Here is a 27,599-nt window from a genome sequence, read left to right as displayed (position 1 = left end):
TGTTCATCCAGCCCTGCACCTTGTTGTCTCGGATTCTCCAGCATCTGTAGTTCCTACTATCTCTGACTATATTCTGGATTTGTGTTGATTTAGATCAAAATCGATTTGAAGTTGTGTTTCATTGAACTCATATTAACTATACGGATTCTAGATGCTGCTGTATTTACATCTTGTTTTATTTACATTGGATTTTTTTTTAGGAATCCAGTGGAATAACATGTATGATACCCCTGGAAATGGGGACAATGTGTCTTTTGCCTGGATTTGCTGGATGATGGTCATCGATTCAGTGATATACTTTGTACTAGGCTGGTATCTCCGCAATGTCTTCCCTGGTATGCAAATCAATTTATTTTATCCATGATGATTATTTTTTACTGAATTATCCTTTTAACATTTCTAATTGCCACAGTATAATTCGGGGAAGATATTTTAATTGAGGAATGTGCAATAGAATAAAAGAAGAGATGGGGCTCCTTGTTATCTGTTAAGATGATCTGGACTCTTACTTAATGAATTTTTAACTTGCAAGTTATTTTCTTTTAATAACTGCAATGAGGAATATCTATTAAAACTCTGCAGGTAACTTCAATTAAAGGCTATTGTACTATGCACACATTAATGTTTGCTAAATCTTATTTGTGTTGCAAATAACTGTGTAAAATGCATGCAGAATTGTAGAAATTATTAGACAGATCGAGACCATATGTGCCACTGTGAGTTCTGCATTGAAATCTGTGACATTAGTTCAACTCTATTTTTCTCCCCATATATGTTTATATAATTTTTCAAATATTTATTGAGATCCCATTAAGAGAATGTCTTCTGCAAGTAAATTTTATGAAATCACACATCCGGTGCACAGCTAACTTTAAAATTGTGTTGCAGAGAACGCAGAATTCTGCAGTATATTCTGTTCATTAAAATTGATGGATAGAAAATCTTACAGGGCACACTAACTTCCATGCTTGCATTCTTGACATGTCCTCCCAACTAGTGAGATGTAAAATTCATAAACAAACACTTCCATATTCTGTCTCAGTAACCAGTTGTAAAGCAACTGGTTAGCAATTCCTGATTAAATGATTATGTATTTTGTGTAAAAATATCTTTCAATATCTTCCATCACACTTTATAAAAATAATCTTGAATCTATTCTTCCTTGGTGCAGATTACACCACTGACTATCTTCTGAAAAGTTGAGATAATTTGGCATTTCCAGAAAACTGTTTAGCTTCTGATCCTGGTAGCATTCCAAATCAGCTTTGTACCATTTCAATGAAACCAATATCCTTCCTAAAATGCCATGATCAGAACTGCATGTAATATTCAAAGTATAGCTCAACTAATGACTTCTACAGATATATTCATTTTCTCGTTTGTTTAGATCATTTAATTCCTCTACTCTGTTAAAATATTCCCTCTATAATATTCATTATTTCCCCATTTGTCCCAAAATGTACAATTTCACATTTATCTGCATTGAGCTGCATCTGCTACTCTTTTTGTGCTATTGTTTCTATAATTTGAAAATAGAAGAGGTCCTAGCATATATCTATGTCCACATCCCTCTAGTTTAAAAGCAGCTATTTTCTTTGATTCCCTCTAGCCATCTCTCAATTTCTGCAGTTGCATTCTCTTTAATATAATGTGCCTTAATTTGCTGCAGGTGTATGTGACAATGATTTATGAAAATCCATGCGTGTACCTTAAACACTTTGTATATTCTATGATATCATTAAAACATCTAATTCAATTATCATTAATTGGAAATAAAACAAACATTTGTATCAGTTGTATACAATAAAGTAATGGCTGACATATTCCAATATCCATATAGTCATTGGAGCAGTACGCATTGGTGTTTGTCTCAGGATCATGTGGAATACCAGGCACAGCAGATCCCTCCAAAAGGATCCATTAAAAGTGGAAATTCTGGAGAATTCTGCTTCTGTATATTTAATAGTTTCCCAGGAAAAGTTAGACAATTAAAAACCTAATCTAACTCCTGAATAGTTATTGAACTGACTGACTGAAACACCGCAGTCCCCCATCAACCCACTCCCTCTGACTTCTACTACACCTCCCAAACTTCTTATACACCAAGACCCTGACAGCCACTCTCCCTACACTGTCCCAGGTCAAGACAATTCCACCCCTTACCTCAAACCCGACCATGGCACCCTACCACTACCACTGTCTTGACTCCTGTTGGTCTTGACCCCTTCCCTCACCATTTGCTGGTCCCAGCATATGCAACCTCGCTCTGTGCCAGCCCTGGCATCAACAGCTCGCTCTCTGACAGACCTGATACACCCACCAAACCCAACAACCACACCCCCCCCACCAGATCCAATATCCCCACCCTGCCAGACCCACTAGACCTTCCACTTCCATAGTTGAAAGCTCCCTCTCATGCCGCTGAAGCTGTCACACTCTTCCCCATGGTGTTATACCTCCCTGGTTGGCATCTCTTTCAACAACGTGCTTCCCTGCTAGACATGACACCTCTGGACCCCACTACATGACCTCAGACCCAAACTACATCCCCTGTGACCCCCAAATACCCTAGATCTCCAACAGCTATCTAGTACTCTAGCCATCTGGTACTTTGGCACTCTTCTCAACTGGCACCCTACCCACATGGCACATTAACCCTTAACCGACTGCCACCATAACTCCACACTTATCTTACATGCTTCCACTATCACAGGAGCTTTCTTACTGTCTGGCAACGCTGCTGGACATTTTAAATCACAGAATACGGTACACACTGCTGTAAAAGAGGACATGGTTTGACATTTCCTTACTATCCTGCACTACAAAGTAACTATTTGATTTCAGGTGTGTTCTGCATTTCTGGAGGAGGGGATATGAATTCCCTGCTACTAACATAAAACTCAGTCCTAATGGGAAAATATAGGAGCAGCATGGCAATCTGACTGTGCTTCCCATTCCTTGAAATCTCTGAGGCAATAGTGACTCATTCTTATGTTCTTTTGTCTGTCCTCTCTGTTTCAAACAGATTTTCGTGAGTAAGATGCTATTTAAGGAATTGGCTATGAATGTATTTATGGATTTTTATCAGTATTTGTACACTGTAATCTATGAATTATTGGTGCATTACTTTTCACTTTAACAATCAAATTTTAGGTAAATGTGGATCTCGGAAGCCTTGGTATTTCCCCTTTACCAGTTTGTATTGGAAAACCGTGTGTGATTGTGCCAAGCACTTTGACAGAAAGATCGGAGAAGGTTATTGGGCCCAAAATCTTGATTGCTACAATCAGCAAATGAATGTTAAAGGTAAGATTTGAATGTTTTGAGCACTTCATTTTTCTTTTGTTTTGATAATCTATTTAAAGATATGAAAAAGTTAGTTTTCTGTTGCACCTACCTCAATTCAAAATCCCCTTCAGCACAACAATCCTCGAAAAATCTTTCATTTGTCCATATATGTTCCCTTGTGTGCTCACATTCCTTTGCCCACCAAGAAATGCTGGCCAGTCAGTGATGCCCACATCCCACAACTGAATAAAAAGAAAATGTTTTGCACCCTTCTTGTTTTTATTTTCATTCATGTTACCCAAAGTCAATGTCATTAGAAGGTGAGTTTGCAATCTGGCAACATAATTATTGGTAGTTTTCCTTTTCAGAAATAGAATGGTAAGTTGAACTGAATTACTTGGGCAATGCTAACTTAATAATTTCCAAATGTAATATGTAGATTTGTGTGGTAAGGGATCTTGAACTGTGGATTGTAAGCCAGCATCAGAAATCCAGGGCTAAAAATGTATTTTAGGATTCTGACCTGTCATTGCAACAATTTCAAACAAATAAATATGGTGAACATTGAGAGCAGCTGTAAATTCTAAGGATCAGTGTACTGGCTACTAGTCATGTGTATTAACAGTTTTATTTTCATTGGAATTATTACCAGTTTCTCTTTGAAGTGAGACATTTACACACACTCAGGCCATTTGATTTCTAAACCATATCAGATTCTGAAATTTGTTCCAGTTATATATTTTATTCTCGGTTTTCATGAGACGATATCAGAAAGATATTAAAAATAAGTTTAGGAGGTAATATTCTTCAAACCCAGCTCTGTCAGTAAGAATGAGATTGCCATCAATAGTTACTAATGTATAATTACCATGCTGGCAGGTTGCTGGAAAAGGTTTCTGGTGTGAAATTACAACAGATATTTTATCTGTTCATTCCTTTCAATAGGAGACCCATTCAAATCTATGGATTTGTCTGGGAAAGAAATGACACCTCCCAATTTGAATATTGGAGTTGCTTTAAGGTCACTCACCAAAGAGTTTAAACACAAAGGAAAAGTGGCTGTTAAAGACTTAAACCTTGATTTCTACGAAGGAGAAATTACTGCATTATTAGGACCCAATGGAGCAGGCAAGACAACAACTATGTAAGTGATGCGTTGGAATGTATTGATTGAACTCAGAATAAATGGTGATTAAAAAATGAATTCTGTCCTGTTTGAGCTTTGCACTTGACAATAAAGTTTCATCAGTCGTCAAATTAACCCATTTATTCAATAAATGCTCATTTTTCATACAATTCTGTAGTGTTACCTATGAAGTCTAGCGGAAAACCAAATTCCTCCCTTTTCATTCCTGAGGTTGGTTGCAGTAGAATTTGAAACTTTAAAAAGAGGTTCTTGACTATGTCTCAAGTTGTATGAAGAAATAAGCCAGATATACGTCTTTACTTAACAGAAGTGAGGAGTTAATTTTATTGTAAACTGTGATGATATCATGGCTTTAAGAGGTGTATTTTGTTTTTTTAATGAAGAAAAGTTGAGACAGAGGTGCTGGGGCAGACTGCTGAAATCCAATAAAGTAAGCAACTTGTGAGGCCTTGGGTTTTTTAAAATTTGTGACAATGGAAGCAGCCTGAATGGATAGGGTCAATCTTCCACAGAACCAGGATTTTTCATTTTAGCTTTCTGCAGTTGCTGATTTCTTGAGGCTAGATGTGGAAGCTCTTATTCCTCTCTCTGTTACAGCTAAAAGCTGGGGTTCTGCTCCTGCTGCTAGAATTGCACGTGAGACAATCTATTTTATTGAATTTGCCTTTGCCAAAGGTGTATTTACAGCATGTTACTATATTGGAAGAGTTAATTAGTAGTAGTTAATAATATATATTGTTTTGTTAAGCATTTTGACAGTTACAGTTAAGCCAATTCTTTTCTTTTTTATTTTTATTTTATCTGTATATTAACTGTAGTGTAAAAATAATGTGTTTTGCTTAAAGTCAAAAAGTTTGACCAATCTAATTGCATCAGGCACAAGCCTTACCTTTACATTTAAAGTAAGAAAATGTTAGGGTCTAGGCAATCTTATTAATATATTTGAGGGGGTTTGGTCTGGTCCTAAACTAAACTCCCCCAAACAAAGTATGAAACTTGTTAAAAAGGTTAAGCCATCCTGAAGCCTGCAACACATATGTACGTTTGTATGCAAAGCAGGTCAGGGAGATTGACCTGGAATAAAGTTGAAGTCCATAAATAAAAGGAATTATAGATTCTGATGTTCCTTTGGTCGTTGTGAAGTCTAGTAGAACTGTGGCTGATGTCAGCTGATTGCTCTTCTAGGGTAAATTGCAATGCTTTTTTTTGGAGAGAATGTATGATGCTTGCAATTCCTTTTATTTTAAAATTCTTTACTCTGTGAATTTAGTTGAACTTGTAACAGAAGTGGGCTCCATGTTTAAAGATAAAATAGACAGATGTTACTAATCTACTCAGTGGGCGTTCTTGATGTTACAGCCCTTTGTACCAAAAACAATCACAGCTTTCATAAGAGTGAGTTCAGGCATATGATAGCTGACTACTGGCATACTCTGAAATGATTAATGTTAAAGAAAGAGTTTTGTTCTCCCCTTGTCAAGGCTATCAAGATGCTATTAAAACAGTTAGGAGAATCCTCTGTGCCCCATTTGGTAGGTTTCTTTTGTGCCCAATAGCTTCTACAAATTAGATTATTGTTGCTTATTGATCTTGTTTTTTCAGATAATTCAAACAATGGCAAGTGTGAAATTTTGCAGGAACACTGAACAGATATCTCTCCTGTTAATGCATATCAAAGGTTTAAAATACTTGGTTGCTCATTTTTTGCCAAGTGACCTCAGCAGCCATTTTAAAATTTAGGGCCCTGGCTCATTTAAAGGTGTTCTTTTTCAATTGTAAATCCTAGCTATTAAATCAGTAAATAGAATTAAAAATCAATAGTCCATATATAACAATTTGGTGAGAATAGATAAAAATTTAGTTAATAATCCAGGGTCTTTTATTTTCCATTTAATTGTGTTCTGTTTCCCTTTGAATCAGTATACTTACTGATGTAGAGAAAGATTGGTTTATGAACCATGTTAGATTCTGAGCTGTAGATTTCTTGATATACTGGATGCAAAACTGCATAAAAGTTACCAGTAATGGATAAAACCAGTTATGTCAACAAAAAAATCCATTTAATTTACCATGGGTAAAATTATTATTTAGATTGTCTATTAAATTAACTGAATTTTATACCAAGCTTGTATTTACTGTGGAAATCCCAAGTGTTTTGCTGAAGTGTATGCTTTCTTTGGACCATTTGGAAGGTCCAATTGCACATCCTAGAATTTCAATGGAAATATTTGTCACTTTTGATGTATTTGGAATGAATGTTGACTTGAGGGACAACATAAATACAATTTATTGGTGGTATTAATCCAGGCTTAAAAAACATAACGGCGTGGTGCCTCAGTAGCTAGCACTGCTGTCTCACAGCACCAAAGACCCAGTTCCAGCCTGACTGTTTGTCTGGAGTTTGCACATTCTATCCAAGTCTGCATGCACTTCCTCTGGGTGCTCCGTTTCCTCCCACAGTACAAGATGTGCAGGTTAGGTGGATTGGCCATGCTACACTGTCTGTAGTGTCTAGGCATGTGCAGGCTAGGTTGATTAGCCATGGGAAATGCCACAGTTATGGGGATAGGGTATGGGGCTGGATTTGGATGGTATGCTGTTCAGAGGGTCAATGCTGACCGGATGAGCCAAATGGCCTCTTTCTGCACTGTAGGGATTCTATGATTCTGCCAGAACTACATACTTAATGTTTGCCTGAATCATTGCACTGTGTCTTTGCTTATTCTGGATTGTCTGAGGGACCTGGTAAGGGACAGAATCTGGCAAATGTTATCTGAAGATTAGCTGCAAGATTGGCTGCTCAACATTGGCAATTCCTACTTACGTGATATGTTCGGGACCAGCTATAATACAAAAGGAGTGTGATATCACAAATGAGATGAGGAAAGCAGCCAGGATATTGGGGATTCGACTCTCTGTTGGCAAATTGATGCTGGATTTGTACAATGATAATTAGATGCTCCAAGTACTGCAGATTCCAGTACTGGAGAATTAGGTAAAATCCTGTTGCAGCTATTGTGGTAGCAAGATGCAGATTTTAGGGGACAATAGTTTTTCAAGTAATTTGAGGAATTTAACTTTGGTATTAGTGAAAAAGCACCAATCAGGTTATGTGTGTTCAAAGTCAAGTGTATTTTTACTTTTGTGCATGGAGAGTTCCTTAAAGTTCTTCAAACCATCTAAAAACTGCATAAGTCTTAGGTTAAATAGAACATATGAATTTGTGGTGAAGAAGAATTACACCACAAAAAATTAAAAGTTACTGAGCTATTGACAAGTAGTTCATTGATGTATTATGGTCTATTAACTCATATATAAAATCGACCCCAAGGTAATGTGTTGTGTTTTGCCTACTATATAGGTCAATGCTAACTGGCTTGCACCAGCCCAGCTCTGGGACTATTTATATTAGAGGGAGGAATATGAATCGAGAAATGTCAGTCATTAGAGAAGAGCTGGGAGTGTGTCTGCAACATGATGTGCTGTTTGAGAGATTAACAGTGCGTGAACATCTCTTGTTATATGGCATAATAAAAGCACCACAGTGGACGTACAGACAACTGTTGCAAGAAGTGAAAATGTAAGTCTGAATATGTTGCCTTGCCTGATGAACTAAATGAAAATGTTTAAAAAGGGTTTTGCACAAGAGATTCTACAATGCTGTACTATTTTCTTTTAGAGTGTTTAGGCCAAATTGCAATTGAAATCCTGGAACTACCAGCGCTGTGGGTATACTTTCTCCACATGGAATGTAGCAGTGAAGAAGGCAACTTGCTAAGACCTTCTGAATGAAACTTGGTGGGGTGGGGGTTGAGAGGCACAATAAACATTGGTCTTGCTAGTTTTGCCTAAGCTCCATGAATAATTAAAAAAGAATCAATCAAACAAGGTGGAGGAATTTCATGCACAAATTACATGCAATGCAAATGGAGTTTCCATCTTATATTGCACCAGTTTGATAAGTTTTGAAAGTTGCTCACACACAGCACTGCTCTTCGTTCAAACTTAATGAATCGAAGAGTTTTGCAAATCTGTTATTAGTATTTGAGAAGGCTTAATACAGAGACAAAAAACGCTCAGTTTAGAACTTTTACGGTATCTTAAAATAGAATAAGAATTGACTAGTGTGCACAAAAGATAATTAATAAATATGTCTTTTTCAGTTATTTACAATTAGGTAGCTTGCAAGTAATGTACAAAATATGATTAACAATACTTTTTTTTGTGATAAACTCATTTTCAACTGAATAAATAAAGTTACACCAAGGTACCACTCTTAAATAGTGATAAAAACAGATAAACAGAAAATGCTTTAAAAGTTTGCCGTTCATTAAAGTAGAAATGTCGCATGACCTGAATGGGATGCATCCTAGAATGTGGAGAGACATGAGGGGTGAAATTGTAGATACTTTGACCATAGTTTTTGATCCATCTTTACAAGTGAAGTTGGTGCTAGAAGATTGAAGGATTACAAATGTTGCACTCCTGTTTAAAAAATGGTACAGGGACAAACCTGGCAGGGAAGCCTTTAGGGGAAGTTTTTGCAAACTGACTTTATTGAATTTATTGAAGTTAGTGTAGTAAATGGAAGTCAGGAATTAGAATTGAATCTCGTTTGACTAGCTTGCTTGAGTTCTTTAATTCAGTAATGGAGAGGGTTGATGAGGTGAATGTAGTGAAGGTTGTGTACATGGATTTGCAAAAAGCATTTGACACAGGATAATTTGCAACATTGAAGTTCAAGGCATTTAAAACACAATGGCAGAATAGATATTTTTTCAAAAAAGGGCATGAACAGAAAAGAGAAAATTGTGGTGAATGTTCCTTTTTTTCATGTTGGAAGGTTTGGCATTAGGATCACTGCTCCTTTTGACCCATATTAAAGGCCTGACTTGGGTATACAGAGCATCATTTCAAAGTCTGCTGTTGACACAAAACCAAGGTGTATACAAAATGACTTCAGGAAGACATAAGGAAACTGGTGACATGAGCAATCTCATCTCATGTTGGTTGCGGTTGGACGCTGTTTTTCGAATATATGCTGGTTGAGTGGGGTCAGTTCCTTGCTTGTTGCGAATGAAGGGATGTGCTGTTTGACATAGTCCACCAGTCTTTGGGGCATGCAATCTACATATCTGGCATTACACTGGCATTGAAATTCATGCACCATCTTCTTGGCTTAATACATTTTCCTGTTAGTGGCAAACACCACTTGTGTTACTATGTCATTGTAGAAGCTAGCTTTACCTGTTGATCAAACTTTGGAGGTACCTTTTCTGATGTAGACCAGACAGCTTTCAGGATGAAAAATGATGGCCTTGGGTAGGTCATGAGTGTTTTTTTTGATATGCAGTGAGAAATACTTTGATCAAGGTAGGCAATATGCAGGCTAATATATGTGTTCAGATTCCTATAGTTCCATGCACTATAAGATTGACCTTATTACCAACGTCATAAATAGAGTCCAAGCTGTTGCTCACGAAGCAAGCTTGATGCTAAAGTTTGTGCATCAAATCCGTTCTGCAGGATCCACCTAGTTTAACACATACGTTACCTTTGAGTCTTAATAATCAATATTTTGTATGTAAAATTATCATAATTATATTCCCATCCCTTCATGACCTCACTTTTGCCTACCTTCATAACATTGTCTAATCCTTCACAATTTGTCCAAATCTGCATTTCTCCAATTAAAAAATGAAAGAACTGGGAATGCGGGAAATCAGAAACAGAATTAATTCTGAGGAACGGTCATTAGGCCTGAAATGTTAACTCTGATTTCTCTCCACAGATGCTGCCAGACCTGCTAAACTCTTCCAGCAAATTTCTGTTTTTGTTTCTGCATATCTCCAACTTTGACCTGACATGTTTCTTCATTCACTTTGGTAGACACTGTTTGAGAATTTCAGATGTAAAACTATCAAACTTTTTTTGCTAAATGAATCATTTTCAATTGTCATTGTATTTTTGAAGACTTCGCTTAGGACCCATTTTTTCTAAGATTTTTTCCACTTTCCTAAAATCCCCATTGGTTCTTTGTCTGTTTTATCTCATGACACTTCTGCAAAGTTTCTTGCAACATTTTTGACATTGAAGATTGTATTTAAAGTTGTTATTGACAGCTGTGCTTATCAAAAATCAGGCACAGAAGTCAGCATATCTTCTATGATTTTCAGTTCATTTATGTTAATAAATGGCAAATTGAAAGACGTGCAGTAAACCTCTGCAATTTTTTTAATATGCACTCATGTCACATGAAACTCTGCAGTAAGACTGCTAAATCGTAATTAATGTTAACTATTTTGCTATGATAAAACGTACATTTGTTCTGACCTACTTTTTTGTGAATGTCACTATTTGATATTTCTTGTCAAAAACCCAAAGTTTTGGTGCATGCAATATTTCATCTCTCACAAGTAACTGAAACAAAAACATTGGAATTCTCCCTTTTAAGTGGAACTTGAAATAAGCTTCTGTCTCCCAATATTGAGCAAATCTGTCATTTCAAATTGTGTACAATATCTGAAACATTCAGGTGCCAGCATTCATAGGTTCAATGCAATGAGGTTAATGAGGCAGCACAGTGGCTCAGCAGTTAGCACTGCTGCCTCATAGTGCCAGGGACTGGGGTTCGATTCCACCCTCAGGCGACTGTCTGTGTGGAGTTTGCACATTCTCCCTGTGTCTGCGTGGGTTTTGTCCAGGTGCTCCGGTTTCCTCCCACAGTCCAAAGATGTGCAGGCTAAGTGGATTGGCCAGCTAAATTGCCTGTAGTGTTCAGGGATGTGCAGATTATGTGGGGATGCTCTGATAGTTGGTGTGGACTTGTTGGGCCGAAGGGCCTGTTTCCACACTGTAGAGATTCTATGATTGAATTGCAGCTCCAGCCAAATTATCCTGCTATTGGTTTTATTGGCTATCGTACAGGCAAGCTTGTGAAAGATTTTACCTGAAACCCTGAATCAGGGGCACTGAATCAGCAATATAATAATTTTAGTGATAAAGAAATGATATTTTTTAAAAAAACAAACAAAAGTACTTACCTTTTCTATTTGATAACTTTGAATTCAGAACTTTCAGTGTGGCCTCTTCAAAAGAGTCATTCAAAACATAAATATGGGAATACCTTTGGAATTCTAAGAATGTCTGAACTCGGCGAAACCACACAAAACCGCTGGATATTCTCAATATCGTTTGATTCTGAATTCCCTGAACCGTACTTTAACAATATTTAAGCTGACTTAAGCCATATAAATCCTTTATTTCAGGGCCCTTGAAAATGTAGAAATTAGTCAGCACCAACACAAACAGGTTGGAGCTTTGTCTGGGGGAACAAAGAGAAAGCTGTCGTTGGCAATTTCATTCATTGGAGGCTCCTCTACTATCATTTTGGATGAACCCACCAGTGGCGTCGATCCTTGTTCTCGGCGTAACATCTGGGATGTTATATTAAAATATAGAACAGGTAAGGAAAACAAATAAAGTTGACAATAACAATGAACTATCTGGTTAATTGACACTTTATTGTAATCCCACCACACTGTGGCTGGTATGTTTTGGAAGAAAGAGAGCTATGTCACTCAAGCCTCTTGAAAATTCTGGCTTGTCTTGGATTTATCAGTTTTTCACAAATGTACAGGATTACCAGAAACTGCCTTCATTATTTCTTGTTTCCTTTGAAATCCCAAAGGAATAGGCCCCTCTTTGCTGAGGACTGTTATCAGTGCCCTATGAACTGAAACCCTCTTCCTTCCACAACGCCCATTGAGCTACATGTTCTGGATCCCCATTCATGCCTGGCTCACAGTCATATCCTCCTGATCCTAAGCATTGACCAAACGTGGAGTTGTACTTAAATTAAGGAATGTTACAATCTCCTGGAACAAAGTGTCCAGATAACTAACCTCCTCTCTGAGGCAATGTTTACAGCTCATGAGCTAACTCCTCTATCTAACTGTAATAATAACCAAAATGTATCTGTATCTTTTTCTCACCTTACTAGGTCGAACAATTATTTTTACTACTCATCATTTGGATGAAGCAGACATCTTGAGTGACCGTATTGCCATCCTTGAAAGTGGCCAATTGAAATGCTGTGGTTCTCCTGCCTACTTAAAGGAACGGTATGGGCAGGGTTACAGCCTCAGTATCTTGAAAAAGGTCTGTACCTTTCAAGTTGTGATAAAGAGTTTTGATAACAGTAAATGCTTTTAATGCTGCCAGTAGTGATTATTGTATGTTGAAATAAAAACAGAAAAAGCTAGAGAAACTTGACATGTCTGGCAGCATCTGTGGAGTGAGAAACAAAGTTAATGAGTTCAATAGGATTATTCTTCAGAACTAAAGTTGAGTTTAATTAAGGCAGAACATGGCCAGGGAAGTTCTGAATTCCAGACTATAAGGCTTGTGTTTTAATTCAGGTTGAGAATTTAATGAAGAAATATGATTGGGATTAAAATGATGATGGAATTTGAATGACGTCACCAGGCTTTGGTGACCCTAACGTATGCGTTTCAATAATCTGATGGCAACCTAGTAACAACACTGCTCCCGCATCAGGCTTCCCCTTAAACATCTGTTCCAAATTGGTACTAAAATATCAGGCGCTGCAGTTGCATCATGGACTAGCTGTCCAGTTAAATTGATGTATACTTTGAAGAACCTCAGTTGCAGGCACCAACTGTTTTTACTGAGATGTGTGAACAGTGAATCAAATTTCCTACTAGCAAGGAGTGACCAACAAAACTCTAAAGATGTTTTCAATGTAAGGTTAGCAACCCGATATCAGGATGAATTCTGGGTTTGGATCACACCATTTTTAAACTTAAATGGCTTAATTGGCAAGGAGTTGAGCTTGGCTCACAAATGGAGATGGTAAATGCTTCCAGAAGGTGGGAGTGTCTGCTTGTCACCATTAGCAGAGAAAGATAGCGGCCATGTTGAAGGTTGCCATTGCCTTACTAATTTGAGCAGCCAGGTCCTTGGAAGACATAAATTTTGGGCAGCTCTGTTGATGGCAGCAATCCCTTATATTTCAACTCTAAGAAACTGCAAAGAAAATGACCAGGCTCCCATGACAAATCTGGCAGCTGTGTTCTGATGCACAGTGCGTTTGTTTAAATTCACCAGGAAAAAAACGAACAAACTCAAAAGAGCAAACCTGTTAATGAACTCCTTAATGACCATAGGTGGAGCAAGTCTTTCCCCATTTCCTTCCCCTCATCAGCCTTTCAAAACTTCAAAGCTGGTCTTGAAGCGTCAGGAGTAGGATATGGGCTCTGGGACCATTTCAAATTCTGTTCACACTGGATCCTGGCCCCATAAAATACCTTTTGAAAATGCCCACCTTAATTCAGTGAATAGCTCCCTACATTAACTAAGGGCAAAGACATGTGATCTTTCGGCTCCAGCAATAGGTTTCTGTAAAACTCAATGCAAATCATTCATAATGTTTCATGAGCTTTCCTTAACAATTTCAAAGTATAAGTTAAATTTCTAACTGACGTGTTCCACGTATAGAAGGATTTTACTAGTGATCATTGAAATTAATATAGTCATATTGGCTTACAAACTGATAGTACAATGTTTGGCCAACTAACCTATGTTGCTTGTATTTTGATAGCCTACTGTAGTAGGAACTGATGAGTCATGTGATGTTGGCCTTGTAACCTCTCTGGTGAAACAGCACGTTCCCCTGGCTTTTCTGAAGCAAGATGCCTTTGGCAAGCTGACATATAGCGTTCCAACAATGGAAGATAAGACTGCTTGTGAAAGGTTGCTTCTAGATCTCGACAAAGAAATGAAAAATTTACACCTGAGCAGCTACAGTATCTCTGATACCACACTAGAGGAGGTAGGTTTCAAGATAAGTCCAATATTTTTCTTGCTTCAGATGTAAATGATCTTAGACTCTTAGATGTTTACAGCACAAAAGGAGGTTATTCAGTCCATCATGTCCATGTCGGTCAATAAATATCTAACCACAATAATCACATTTTCCAGTTTTTGGCCCATAGTCCAGGAGGCCAAGTCAAAACAAGTGAATATCTAAATACTGCTTACATGTTACAAGAGTTTCTGGCTCAACTACTGCCCTTTGAGGCAATGAGTTCCAGATCCCACCATCCTCTGCTTGAAAAGAATACTCCTTAACTCTCCTTTTAGTCATCTACCTCTTACCTGAAATCCATGACCCCTGGTTATAAACCCCTCTACTAAGGAAAAAGTGCCTTCTGATCTGGCCTATCTATGCCCCTCATAATTTTATACAGCTCTGTCAGGTCCCCTCTCAGACTGTACTCACCAAGAAAAACAACTCCAGCCAACTGAATCTTTCGTCATGGACCAACACTATCCCCCCCCACCACCCCTCCCCCAGTCCAGGCAACATCCAGGTAAATCTCTTCTGAATCCTCTCTTAGTGCAAAGACATCCTTCCTACAATGTGATGACAAAAATGTACTTATGTAATGTATGATTTGTCTGGTTAGCATGCAAAACTGTACTTTTCACTGTTCTCGGTAAATGTGACAATAATAAATCTGATCAAAGCTACATGTAGCACTCCAGCTCTGGCCTAACCAACATTTTATGGAGTTCTAACCTCCCTGCTCTTGTATTCCGTATCTAAGATAATAAAGGCAAGTATCTGATATGTCTTCTTAACTATCTTATCTATCTGCTCTGTTATCTTCAGAAATCTGTGGATTCCAACTGTACCATTCACTGTGTAATCTCCTGTCTTGTCCCCTTCTCTTGGTCTTTACATATTTTAAAAAGCTGATTTGGATTTTCCTTTTTTCTATCTACTAATGCTTTACCATGCACTTTTTTTGCTTTCCAAATCTCCTTGTTAAGACCAAGATGCCCTTCCAACCCCTAGTCCTTTTTGTACTTGCCTAGTGACTCTGCTATATTGATCTCTTGGTATCTGCCATAAGCTTCATTCTTTTTCTTAGCCCTAACCTTTTATGCCTCTTGACATTGAGGGTTCTTCAGTCTTGGGCCTACCCTTTGTCTTTACAGAAACATATTTGCTCCATACTCTGGTTACTTACTCCTTGAATACCTCTCCCTGGTCTGACAGTTTTATCTGCAAGTAGCTGCTCCCTGTCCATTTGAGCCAAATTGTATCTTATCTTAGGAAAATTAACCTTTCTCCAGCTTAAAACATGTATTCCTGATGTGTCCTTATTGTTTTTCATAACTACCCCGAATCTAACTGAGTTATGATCACTATATCGTGAATGCGCCCCTATTCAAATCCCTGGTCTCATTTCCAAATATTACATCTAGAACTGCACCCTCCCTTGTTGGATTTTCTATGTACTGACAACAAATGTTCTCCTGGATATAGTTTAAGAATTTTCTTTCTTCCTTACCTTGTACCCTGAAACTATTCTATTTAAAATTTGGGTAGTTAAAATCCCCCACTTTTACTGCCATGTTATTGTTATGCTTTTCTGAAATTTCATTGCATATTTGATCCTGTACCTCTCCTTAACTGTTTGGGTACCTTTTAGTGTACACCCAACAGCATGCTTGCTCCATTTGTTTAGTGTAATTCTACCTATATGGCCTCATTTGATATCTTTAGAGCCAGATCTTGTACTTACTTTTCAGAAGAAACAGATTGGTACTTTTCACAAGTTCTCTGCTCATGCCACTCTTTCCAGAACTGGACCTCCCTCTCAGATATTTGTTTGTCTTTCAGGTAGTCAATACAATTTTACACAACAATGTGGATGAATGCAGGAACTAAGCAATGTATCAGATTCTCTACTTCATTGTGTTCATGTAATGCTGTATCACCAACCGAATGCGAGATGAATAATTTCACATTAAGCAATTGTTTTTGTTACATGTAAATTTGATAAATGCATGCCCAAAGTTGTGTAGATTTTGTGGAAAGTTTATTAAGCAATATTAAATTAATGTGATTGAGACTTAGATCAATTTTCATGTTCTCTCTTTTTTTCTCTATTTACTGTTTTATCAGGTGTTTCTGAAGTTGCTTCAGAGTGAGCAAAGCCCAGCGCCACATGGAAGCCAGGATACAGAGTCTCTGAATTCTGAGAGCATCGAATCAACTCACAGTGACAGTGAGTATCTAAATCAAACTGGTATTATACAGGAGTACTATTTTTCATAGTTCTTATATACTTTTAAATGTTTAGTATCATTGTTTTGAAATATCACTATGCTTCAAGAGGGTAAGTGGGTTCATTTTCAACTGCCTCTTTCAATTTGAAGTCTGGGCAGACCGAGTGAGAGCCTGGGCATTGAAAGGTTTGAAGCATTTTCACAGATGGGTTTCATCAGCATTCCATGAAAGGTACTCTCATCTTAATGCTGCTCCTGACCTTACAAAAGCAACTCAAAAATATTTTCCTTAAATGTTTAGAATGGCCTTAAGTGTGTACAGCGCACACTTCATGTAATAGTATGTCAAAATTACAATGTGGTGTAGGACTGCAAATAGGAACTGTCGCTGCCTGTTTCCAGTTAGTGGAAACACATAGGGTAACTCTTGAAATGATCCTACTTAGGTATTATAATTTTTTTTTGTCACACCACAGTCATATTCCCACTCAACAGGACAATGTAAAATGGACTCTCATGTTTGGAGGTCCAGTCACAGTCAGTAGGCCTTCTAGCAACTGGCTTTGAGCAGCATTAATGCAGATACAGATCAACTATTTTTTCAATCAGAGCTAAGTATGTAGCGTATGAAAATGACAATACATTAAAATAACAAGTCCAATGGTGATCTTATAAGAGGTTTACTGCAGATACAAATTCCAACACTGTTTTTGTGCATGTTACACGATCACTACTATTGATAGGTTGGATAAACCAGTCTAGTTCTCTTTTTCCAGTGCTGGTTCTGAGACCACCTTCTTCCATTTATTATTTTTAATATGGTTAAGTTTTAATTGGACTCATTCCTGGGATGAAAGGGTCTCATGAAGAAAGTTGAGCAGCTTGGGCCTGTATCCATTGGAGTCCTGATGAATGAGAGATGATCTTTTTGGAACATAGTAGATTCTGAGCGGACTGGATAGGATGGATACCCAGAGGATTCTTTTTCTTATGGGGGAGACTTAAACCACAGGATATGGGTTCAGTATATGAGGTCTGCCTTTTATGATATAAATGAGGAGAATTATTTTCTCTTCAAGTGTCATTAGGGTATGGAATTCTCTTCACTCCCCAAAGGTATTAGAGGGTGGGTCTTTAAATTAACTCCAGGTAGAGTTCTATGGATTTTTAGACAAGGGGTGGTTGAGAGTTACGGTGGGCAGACAGGAAAGTGGAGCTGAGACCTGAACCCAAGCAGCCATGATCATTTTGAGTTGTGGAACAGGCTAAAAGGGGCAAATTGCCCACTTCAGCCCCCAAGTCGTGGATCTTGGGTCTATGCCTGAATTGGCACAGTAGGTAGTACATTCTGTAGACTTGTAATGCTCCATGTTAAAAATCATTCTCCTATTCTGTTCTAAATGTTTTGCATTTAATTTAATGACTACTTCCACTAAATTCTGCGCCCTTCAGAACTAGAGATACCATCATATTTCAAATTCTCTTTACTTTCCCCTTTACTGCTTCTGCCTGAAATTCAGTGTCCCTTATTTTAAGAAGATCTTCTGCATGTGAGAGGTGCTACTGAAATGCAGGGTGCTGTTAAGTATTTAGCTAGATGGATGAATGAGAGTAGGTTGGGCAATGTGTTAGAGAAAATCTGTCCACACTGCAGGAATGAAAAGTTCGTCTATCCTTTGCTCCGCTGTCTGGTACTCATGGTTCAATTGCTCAAATCTATCTCTAACCGAGCATGAATTGGTATTATTCTGACAATTTCGCTGAAGTTGAAATTGCAGTTAAGGCTTATGAATCAGAATAGCCTGCAGCTACTGTTCTAGATGGGTAGAGAATGGTTGGTATTAAAAATGGTAAAATCTCACACAGAACCCACAGGAATTTTCAAGTCATATCTTGTATTATTTCTCTGAGATTCTGTTGCCTTATCTTTACATAATCTTTATCTTAATCTTTACAAGTCATGTGACAACTAATGAACAAAGTCAGGGATAGGGACTGCTGACATTTTTCTTCTATGGCTGTACTGGGAAACCCCTATATCAGTGGAGGTTGGCTTGCCATGTGAAGCAATTTTGAAATTAAAAATCATCTGTCAACCTCCCTGCTCATGTGTGAGTAGACCATTGGTGGGCACCAGTGGAGGATGCTGATCAATGATTGGAACCATAGCAAAGTGTCCTAAAGGAAAGAAAGGAATGAGAATTACTCTCAGTTGTCTAAACGTTCTGATGTATTTTTGGCATGGAAGTCAAGGGAAGCCTGTTGTCACTAAATATTCAGCACTTCCTGCTTTTGTGGTAAAGTTGTGATAGAGAAGGCGTGAAGCCTTCTTTCTCCCTATCCTCAGTGTTATTGTCACATTGGCTAAACTAATCTCCTCGTACACATGACACTCTCCAATCCACCCAGGGAAACAATCACTTAAGAAGTACATTAAGGCAGCAATGCAGGAAGACATCGTGAGGAACTTATTGAAAGAGCTTAAAAACCTGGAGGATGTTTGTAAGAGAAAATTGTGTAAGGAAAGAAGAGTCATATTAAAGTCAAATGTCAATTCTGTTTTTCTTCTCGTATGTGTCAGAGCTGTTGAGTTTTTATAGCATCTTTGTTTTCATTTCATATTTCCAAAATCCACAGTATTTTGCATACAATTTATTGTTTAGTACAATTTCCTGATGAAATTAATAGCATTCTTTAAATTGGAACTTAATTTCTTTAAAATATATTTTGTCCACCCACCCGGTGGCTTGAAAAATCAAGGGATACAATGCAATGTAATGATTGAGAAAATAAAAAGCATAAAAATAAAACTGCATTGAACTTGTTTGTGTTGATTAAAATGTTTTTATTCTTACACAAGGTGCGGCCCTTGCTGGACTCCAGCGAGAAACTGGATGGCGACTCATCCTTAAACAGATGGCAGCTCTGATGATTAAACGCTTTCACCATTCAAGAAGGGATTGGAAGGGGGCCATTGCCAACATTCTGCTTCCTGTTCTCTTTGTCATTCTAGCAATGGCTCTGTTCAGTGTCAAACCTTTAACTGCTGAATACCCCAACCTCAAGTTATCTCCAGACATATATCAGGATTCAGATGTCACATTCTTCAGGTGAGATGTCCTGATCATGGCCCTCAACATAGGGAATGGTGGAATAAGTGAACGAAATGATCAATTGCACTCTTGATAAATCGGAAATCCACCTACCTTTTATGTTAATTTCAGTTTCTCTGCCAATAACCATATATGAGTAAAGTTTTCCAGTTAGGAGAGGTCAGCTTTGAAACTGTTCTATCAGAATATAATACCTCTGATTAACCTTTATTTAGAAATTTCAATCATGGGATGTGGGAGCCGCTTGCTAAGCCAGTATTTGTTGTCCAGCCCACATTGCCTTCTTGAACTGCTACAGTCCTAGGGTGCAGGTATACTCACAGTACTATCAGGAAGAAATTTTGAGCCAGTGACAGTGAAGGAACATCAATTCAGTTTCAAGTCAGATGGTATGTGGCTTGGAGAGAAACTTACAGATGATGTTGCAACGCATCTGCTGCCCTGGCTTTCAAGGTGTTAGTGGTTGTGGGATTGGACGGTGCTGTTGAAGGAACCTTAACAAGTTACTGCGATGCATACTGCAGGTGGTACACACTGCTGTCACTGATGTGGTGAATGGTGTACATGGTGGATGGGATGCTAATCAAGGTTGATTTGTACTGTATAGTATTGAGCTTCTTATGTATTAATGACACTGCGTCCATTTGGGCAAACTGGGAGTGTTCCATCCCACTTCTGACTTGTGCCTTATCTGTGGGGGACAAGCTTTGAGGAGATAGGAGGTAAGTTACTCATCACAGAACTCCTAGCCTGTGACCTGTTCGTGTAGTCACTGTAATTATATAGTTGGTCAAGTTCAGTTTCTATTCAATGGTGACCTCCCCCACAGGATGTTGATAATGGGGGATTTAATGATGGTAATACCATTGAATGTCAAGGGGTGTTGATTATATTCTCTTGTTTGAATAGACATTGCCTGGCAAATGCATGGTGTGAATGTTACTTGCTACTTGCCAGCTCAAACCTGAATGTTGTCAGGTCTTGCGACATGTGGACAAGGACTGATTCAATATCTGAGGAGTCATGAATAGTACTGAACATGATGTAATCATCAGCCAACGTGCCCTTTTTTCTTCTATTCATTTGTGGGATGTGGGTGTCGCTGGCTGGCCAGCATTTCTTGCCCATCCCTGGTTGCCCTTGAGAAGGTGGTGGTGAGCTGCCTTCTTGAACTGCTGCATTCCTCCTGCTGTGGGTTGACCCACAATTCTTTTAGTGAAGAATTTCTGACCTCATGATGCAAGGAACGTCATTGATGAAGTATCTGAAAATGGTTAGAGCCAGAACATTAAGCTGAGGAACTTCTGCAAAAATGTTTTGGAGCTGAGATCTCTGATCTTCAATGACCACAGCCTTTGGGTTTGATATGACTCCAAATGGACTGTTTTCCCTTAATTCCAATTGATTCCAGTTTTGCAAGGAAAATGCTACTTTGATGTCAGGGGCTTTCACACATATCTCACCTCTGAAGTTCTTGTTCCTATATTTGGACCAAGGCTGTAAAAAGTTTGGGAGCTGAATATTCCTAGCAGAAAACAAACTAAACATCAGAAAACAAGGTATTACTGAGTTAGTACCACTTGATAATACTGTTGGTGAACCCTTCTATCGCTTTGGTGATGATTGAGAGTAGGCTGATGGGGTGGTAATTGGTTGGATGAATTCATCTTCCTTTTGGTGCACAGAACATGTCCGGACATTTTTCTACCTTCTGGGTAGATGCCAATTTAGTTGATGTTCTGGAATAGCTTGGCTAGGGGCATGGCTAGTTTTTCAACATAAACCTTCAGTATTATTTCTGTCCGGATCCATGGCCTTTGCAATGTCCAGTGCCCCCAGCCATTTCTTGATATAATGTGCAGCAAACCAAATTGGCTGAAGACTCACATCTGAGATGCTGAGGACCTCAAGAGGTGAACAAGATGGATCATCCACACACTTTTGGCTGAAGATATAGAAGATAATAAATAAGACATTTTATTGTAATTTATTGCATTTAGATTGCTGAAGCTCTCTCTGGATTGACAGTGGTATTGATTTAATTTATCTACATTTAATTTTGAAAGTGGTAGGATGTATAGAAATAGGAACTAATAAAACACATGAAATCTTGAGCTTAACAATAGAGGCAAATAATATAAGAGAAGGGAAATTATGCTGAGATTATACAGAGGTCTGGTTCGATGGCAAATAAAGTATTGAGTCTAGTTGGGGTCTTTCTGCCCCATGGTAAGGAATGGTCTCAGTGGCTCCCTGTTTCTTCCTGAGGCCTGACATGCTGAGGGAAGCCTACCTAGCTCTTTCACTGTGGCATCCTGAGGCATTGGTGTCACGAGCAAAGGGTCTGAGGTCATTTCCTTCAGTGTTATGCTCACAATGCTGAACTGAACCCCTCAGGAAGTTGGGAGCAGAGCCCATCTTCACTTGGCTGGTCACTGTGAAGCCATTCTGCAGCCTTCCAACCTATAATTCAATTCAAACATTCCCTCTGATAGGAAGTCCTGCCTGAAATGGCTGCTGGCCAAATAAATGCCACTTTATTGTTGAAGCTGAGCTACTAGGAGAGGTAGCCATAACTGTGTGACTAGAATGAAGCCTCAAGGAACAGATACCATGGACCCAGATGGCAAGTTAATTCTGGGGTTTTGCTGGGGCTAGGCTGACAGACCTGAGGACGTAGGTTCAGATTACCAGGGTTGGAAAGGGATGGATGGGGAAATTTTGGATGGGGAATTACTTTGGGTAGGCTCTGATGCACACCAGGGCCTGAAAAGGAAGCACATTTAATAGTAAGGTCCTGGGGAGTGTTACCGAGCAAAGAGACCTTGAGGTCTAGGTTTCTTGTTCCTTAAAAGTGGTTCTCTTGCCTTTATTGGTCAGTGTATTGAGAATAAGAGTTGGGATGTCATGTTGTCACTGTACAGGACATTGGTTAGGCCATTTTTGGAATACTGTGTTCAATTCTGGTCTCCCTGCTATAGGAAAGATGTTGTGAAACTTGAAAGCGTTCAGAAAAGATTTACAAGAAAGTTGGGTTGAAAGGTTTGAGCTATAGGGACAGGTGAAATACATTGAGGCTATTTTCTTTGGAGCGTCAGAGGCTGAGGGGTGACCTTATAGAGGTCTACAAAATCATGACAGACATAGATAGGGTGAATAGCCAAGGTCTTTTCCTCAGGGTAGAGGAGTTCAGAACTAGAGGACAAAGGTTTAAGGTGAGAGGGGAAAGATTTAAAAGGGTCCTAAGGGGCAACTTTTTCACACAGAGGGTGGTGCCTATATGCAACGAGCTGCCAGAGGTAGTGGTGGAGGCTGGTACAATTATAACATTTAAAAGGCATCTGGATGGGTATATGAATAGGAAGGATTTAGAGGGATATGGGCCAAATGCTGGCAAATGGGACTAGATTAATTTAGGATATCTGGTCGGTATGGATAAGTTGGACTGAAGTGTCTGTTTCTGTGCTGTACATCTCTATGACCATTTGACCATATGACTCTATGACACATGTGCTCCTTTTTGCTTGGCTACCAGTCTGGCAGATTTCCTTCCCTAAAGGACATTAGTGAACCGGATACGTTTTTATAACAATCTCAGAGTTGTCACAATCGCCTTCAGATATTTTTTTCTAAAATTTATTCAGAGATATTATTACACCCCTCTGGAGCAAGTAGAACTTGCCCCTTGGTTCAGGGGTAGGGACACTACCACTGTACCACAAGAGCCCTCTCAATTATATTCACTATAACTAGCTCTATATTCCAAAAGTATTAATTGAATTTAATGTACCAGCTAACATGGTGGGATTCGAGCTCACATCTCCAGAACATTAATGTGGAGCTCATCCAGTGATGTTACTACTACACCACCATCTTCCCTCTTATGTTGACAGCCATACTCCCAAAACTGAGTCAGAAGCTGAAGGGTCCAGCTGAATGGAGATTCAGCCTCCCACTTAGAATTCCATTGGAAAGGCAGGAATCCAGTAGGTATGCATGCTCATCATCTCCTGACCTGCCTTCATCCCATCTCCTTCTTTGGCCCCCTCCCCAGCACCCCCTATTAATGGAAGCCCTTCCACTGCAAAGGACCAAATAATTAATGGCTGGTAGAAAGTTAGTAGCAACGTAAGGAGTCCTCATGTAGGACCTGTCAAGCTGTTAATCAGCCTATGAATCTTCTAATCCATTTTATTCTCCAAGGAAAGAATATGAAGATATGAAAACACAAGCCAAAAGGTGCATTGGCAGCCAGAAATAATCGTTGCAATGACCTGAAGCATAATTTCAGTTTCAAGCTCCACCTTCTGGTCTGATTTGTACTAGCAAACCTGCACAAAGGCTTTAATTGTGTCATGAGTGTAATTTTGGTCCTGAACTGATCAATATCAAGCTAGATTTGTGAACATTTTATAATTTCTACATCAAAACCATCACTTAAATTCAATTGATCTAATTTATAAGTTTATTTTTACATAATGGCTGTTTAAGGACTATTAATATATTTAATGGCTGTTTATTTGAACGTAATTATTCCTCCAAGTGAATGCTATCATTCAACGTACATTCTAAGTGAATCATCTGGATTATTATTTCATCCATAAATGTACTTAAGCTTATTTGTCTTAATTTGTCTTAATACCAGAGATAACAAAGTGTAGAGCTGGATGAACACAGCAGGCCAAGCAGCATCATAGGAGCAGGAAGGCTGACGTTTCGGGCCTAGACCCTTCATCAGAAATGGGGGAGGGGAAGGGGGTTCTGAAATAAATAGGGAGAGAGGGGGAGGCGGATAGAAGATGGATAGAGGAGAAGATAGGTGGAGAGGAGACAGACAGGTCAAAGAGGCGGGGATGGAGCCAGTAAAGGTGAGTGTAGGTGGGGAGGTAGGGAGGGGATAGGTCAGTCCAGGGAGGACGGACAGGTCAAGGGGGCGGGATGATGTTAGTAGGTAGGAGATAGGGGTGGGGCTTGAGGTGGGAGGAAGGACAGGTTAGGGAGGCGGGGACGAGCTGGGCTGGTTTTGGGATGCGGTAGGGGGAGGGGAGATTTTGAAGCTTGTGAAATCCACATTCAAATCCACTATCTCTGTTATTGTCTTATTACCATGTTGTTTATCATGTTTCCTCATAGAGAGCTTCATTTAATTACTTATATTGTCCTGATAGTATTATTCTATGAAGTATTATATTAAGTATCAACTAGAATACTGGTCTGTTTTTGCTCATTGATGATTAGAATTATTACTTTCAAGAGGCAGCAGTTTCTATGAACATTTTGCTAACTGATGCTAATTTTCTTGAACTAAGTGATGTAATTTTGCTTTATTAATGCTACCTTTGGGAAGTGATGTCACATCTCCATTTCTAACAGTTCTACAATTACAAACACTCAGGAAAATTAGCAGAGAGCGGATAAGCAAAAAGTTGCATACAAAACAAACACATAGACACACATGCACGCAAACACTAAAAGCAATGACAGATGGACACATTTAACTAAAAAAGGAAACACAGATGATTAGAGCTCCCGTGGTTAACAATGAGAAAATTCCTGCTCGTGACCACTAACTGCTAATCTTGCCATAAATTGCCTGAGTTGTACATCAAGTTATAACGGGGGTGGATGTGTCCGAAAAGCCTCCAAAGACTGGCTTTTGGAGATGCCTCCATCTGCCCCTTTGGGTAGAATTGATGATAGGTCACAGTCTGAAACTTTATTTCTCTCTCCATGAAGGCTGCCAGCCTTGCTGAGTATCGACAGTGGTTTCTGCTTTTTATTTGCTGGAGAGTGTTGCTGTAGCTTTGCAGAAATGTCAGAGGAGGAAGGTATCACACAAAGCATGGGATTGTCTGGGCCTGAGGCAGTGGGCGTGGAGGCAGGAAGTGAACCTGTTTCTGTGAGATATTGAAGGACCAGAACCCTGCCACCTTCTGGCTATTAAACTGGTCCACTCAGGGAGCCCTGGCTGACAGATAAGAGCAGCAGTGTCAGATATAAGGGCAGGTAGTGGTAATGTCATTAGGCTAGTAATACAGAACACCAAGCCAATGTTCTGGGGACAAGTACTAGACAGTGGTAAACAGTAAAAGTTAAAATTAAAATAAAATTGAAGAAATTCCAGAGACTGGAGTTAAAGGAATGCAGTGGTAGGTAGAATCCCTATCAGGATTGATATAGTTTAAGGGGTGGCACAATGGCTAGTAGTTAGCACTGCTGCTAAATTGCCCACAGTGTCCAGGGATGTGCAGGCTAGGCAAATTATCCATGGGAAATGCAGAGTTATAGGGTAGGGGGTGGGTGTGAGTGGGATGCTCTTCAGAGGTTCAGTGTGGACTCGATTAGCTGATTGGCCTGCTTCTACACTGTAGGGATTCTTTTCTGTGACACTGTTCACTCTGAGAGCTGGCTCTGAGGGAGCTGGATCAGTGTCAGAGGCTCTCTACGTGTAAATACTGGCCTCTGTCGAGTTATTTGAACCTTAAATTAGGGTCCTTCATTGAGCAATTAATGATAACTTAAGGGCTTCAATCCAACAGGGCTGCACTTATCTCGTTGGGATGTAAAAGGTTACCCTCGTGGGCAGGTTGTCAGTATGAGGTTCGGGAGGCGTCCCTTCAATCTGCAATAAGATGGAAGCAATCAAGGGACTGGACATGGGTCAGCGAGGAAGATGCAATGATATAACCCCATGCCCTGGCCTTGCTTCTGACCACATGGCTCACCTCTGCCCACCACTTCCACCTTGTGAGACTCTCCTAAACAAAACACGATTCCAGTGGATGATCCTTTGTCCAGGAAGTCCATGAGTATTATTCTGGTGACAATCATGGCCAACATTATGGATCTGCTGATTTCCGGGAATGCCACTCACTGATTGGCTGACAGCTCTTGGTGGCCCTTACTTCTTGGCCTGGTATCCTGATTCCAGCAGAAAGCCCATTTCCAGCCAATTAACTGTGTGATTTCTGGAAGATCCAGTGGCCTTTCACATCTTTGTAGACTGTGAGTTTCTCTCCTGTTTTCAGATTTACTCTGTAACAGAAAGATTCTGCCCTAAATCTGCAACTGGTATGGGAGCAGCCTTTGCGGTACCACAGAGAGATGGAAGAGCAACTGAGGCAGTGGGGCTCTGCAAAGTTGGAGCCACACTCTTCCAAATTCCTTAACAAAGACAGGAGGCTGGTTAGCACGACAGCCAGTGCACGCAGCATTTTAGTGTGCATGTCCATCAGTCTTTCATGTCCTATCCTGTGTGTTTCCCATCAAAGTCCTCATCTGAATCCTCGGTACCAGAACTCCTCTGCTACCTCTGGCAATCAAATCATTCTTTACAACTGGCCATGCTACAGCCTATCTAGGCCTGTAATGACTCACCACTTGCTTACCTTAACTCTATTCTATCCTCTGAACTATAGAACATAGAACATAGAACAGTACTGCACAGTACAGGCCCTTTGGCCCACGATGTTGTGCTGACCTATTATCCTACTAAGATCAAACTACCCTGCATACCCTATATTTTAATAGAACATAGACCAGTACATGTTTAGTGGCGCTTTCTGGGCTGCTGTCTGTAAGTGTTACTTAAAGTGCTAGTGCCTTTAAGTCAACCATCTTCCCTCTTTAATCTGCTGGCTGGAGAGGCAATAGTGCTTGGGTATCAGAAAGCAGGACCCCAGAACGTAAAGGATGGTTACAGGTGGAGTGAAGTGGATTGGGATCTTAAGATCCATAGTTACACCTTCAGTAAGTTCATGCAAAATAGCAGGTTGAGCTGAGAGCTATCAAGACACAAATCATGAATATGTTGTTAGCCTTAATGGTCTTGGTGCCTTGGATGGCTCAGGCTCTATGGTTTTTGACTCTGATGCTGACAGGAATCTTATCAATAGGGCTCAGGAGATGGATGTGTCCTTTTCTCCACTGAATTCTGCTATACACCCTTC

At 39.3% G+C, this 27,599-nt stretch overlaps 1 protein-coding gene across 1 annotated transcript in view; it reads left to right on the top strand.

Annotated features, from left to right (window-relative positions):
* LOC109912449 (ATP-binding cassette sub-family A member 13-like) overlaps positions 1-27,599 on the top strand; it is a 268,159-nt gene that overhangs the window by 152,828 nt on the left and 87,732 nt on the right. The window contains exons 34-42 of the mRNA XM_048608185.1: positions 201-335; positions 3,154-3,306; positions 4,234-4,432; positions 7,797-8,015; positions 11,704-11,900; positions 12,438-12,595; positions 14,058-14,288; positions 16,434-16,536; positions 19,398-19,647. Of these exons, the coding sequence (XP_048464142.1) occupies positions 201-335; positions 3,154-3,306; positions 4,234-4,432; positions 7,797-8,015; positions 11,704-11,900; positions 12,438-12,595; positions 14,058-14,288; positions 16,434-16,536; positions 19,398-19,647 (1,645 nt within the window). The remainder of the gene's footprint in view (positions 1-200; positions 336-3,153; positions 3,307-4,233; positions 4,433-7,796; positions 8,016-11,703; positions 11,901-12,437; positions 12,596-14,057; positions 14,289-16,433; positions 16,537-19,397; positions 19,648-27,599) is intronic.

This window comes from Rhincodon typus, chromosome 2, assembly GCF_021869965.1.
Source record: "Rhincodon typus isolate 14 chromosome 2, sRhiTyp1.1, whole genome shotgun sequence".
NCBI classification, from domain to species: Eukaryota; Metazoa; Chordata; class Chondrichthyes; order Orectolobiformes; family Rhincodontidae; genus Rhincodon; species Rhincodon typus.
Note: the sequence above shows the minus strand (reverse complement) of the source record. Positions and strands in the feature narration are given on the sequence as shown.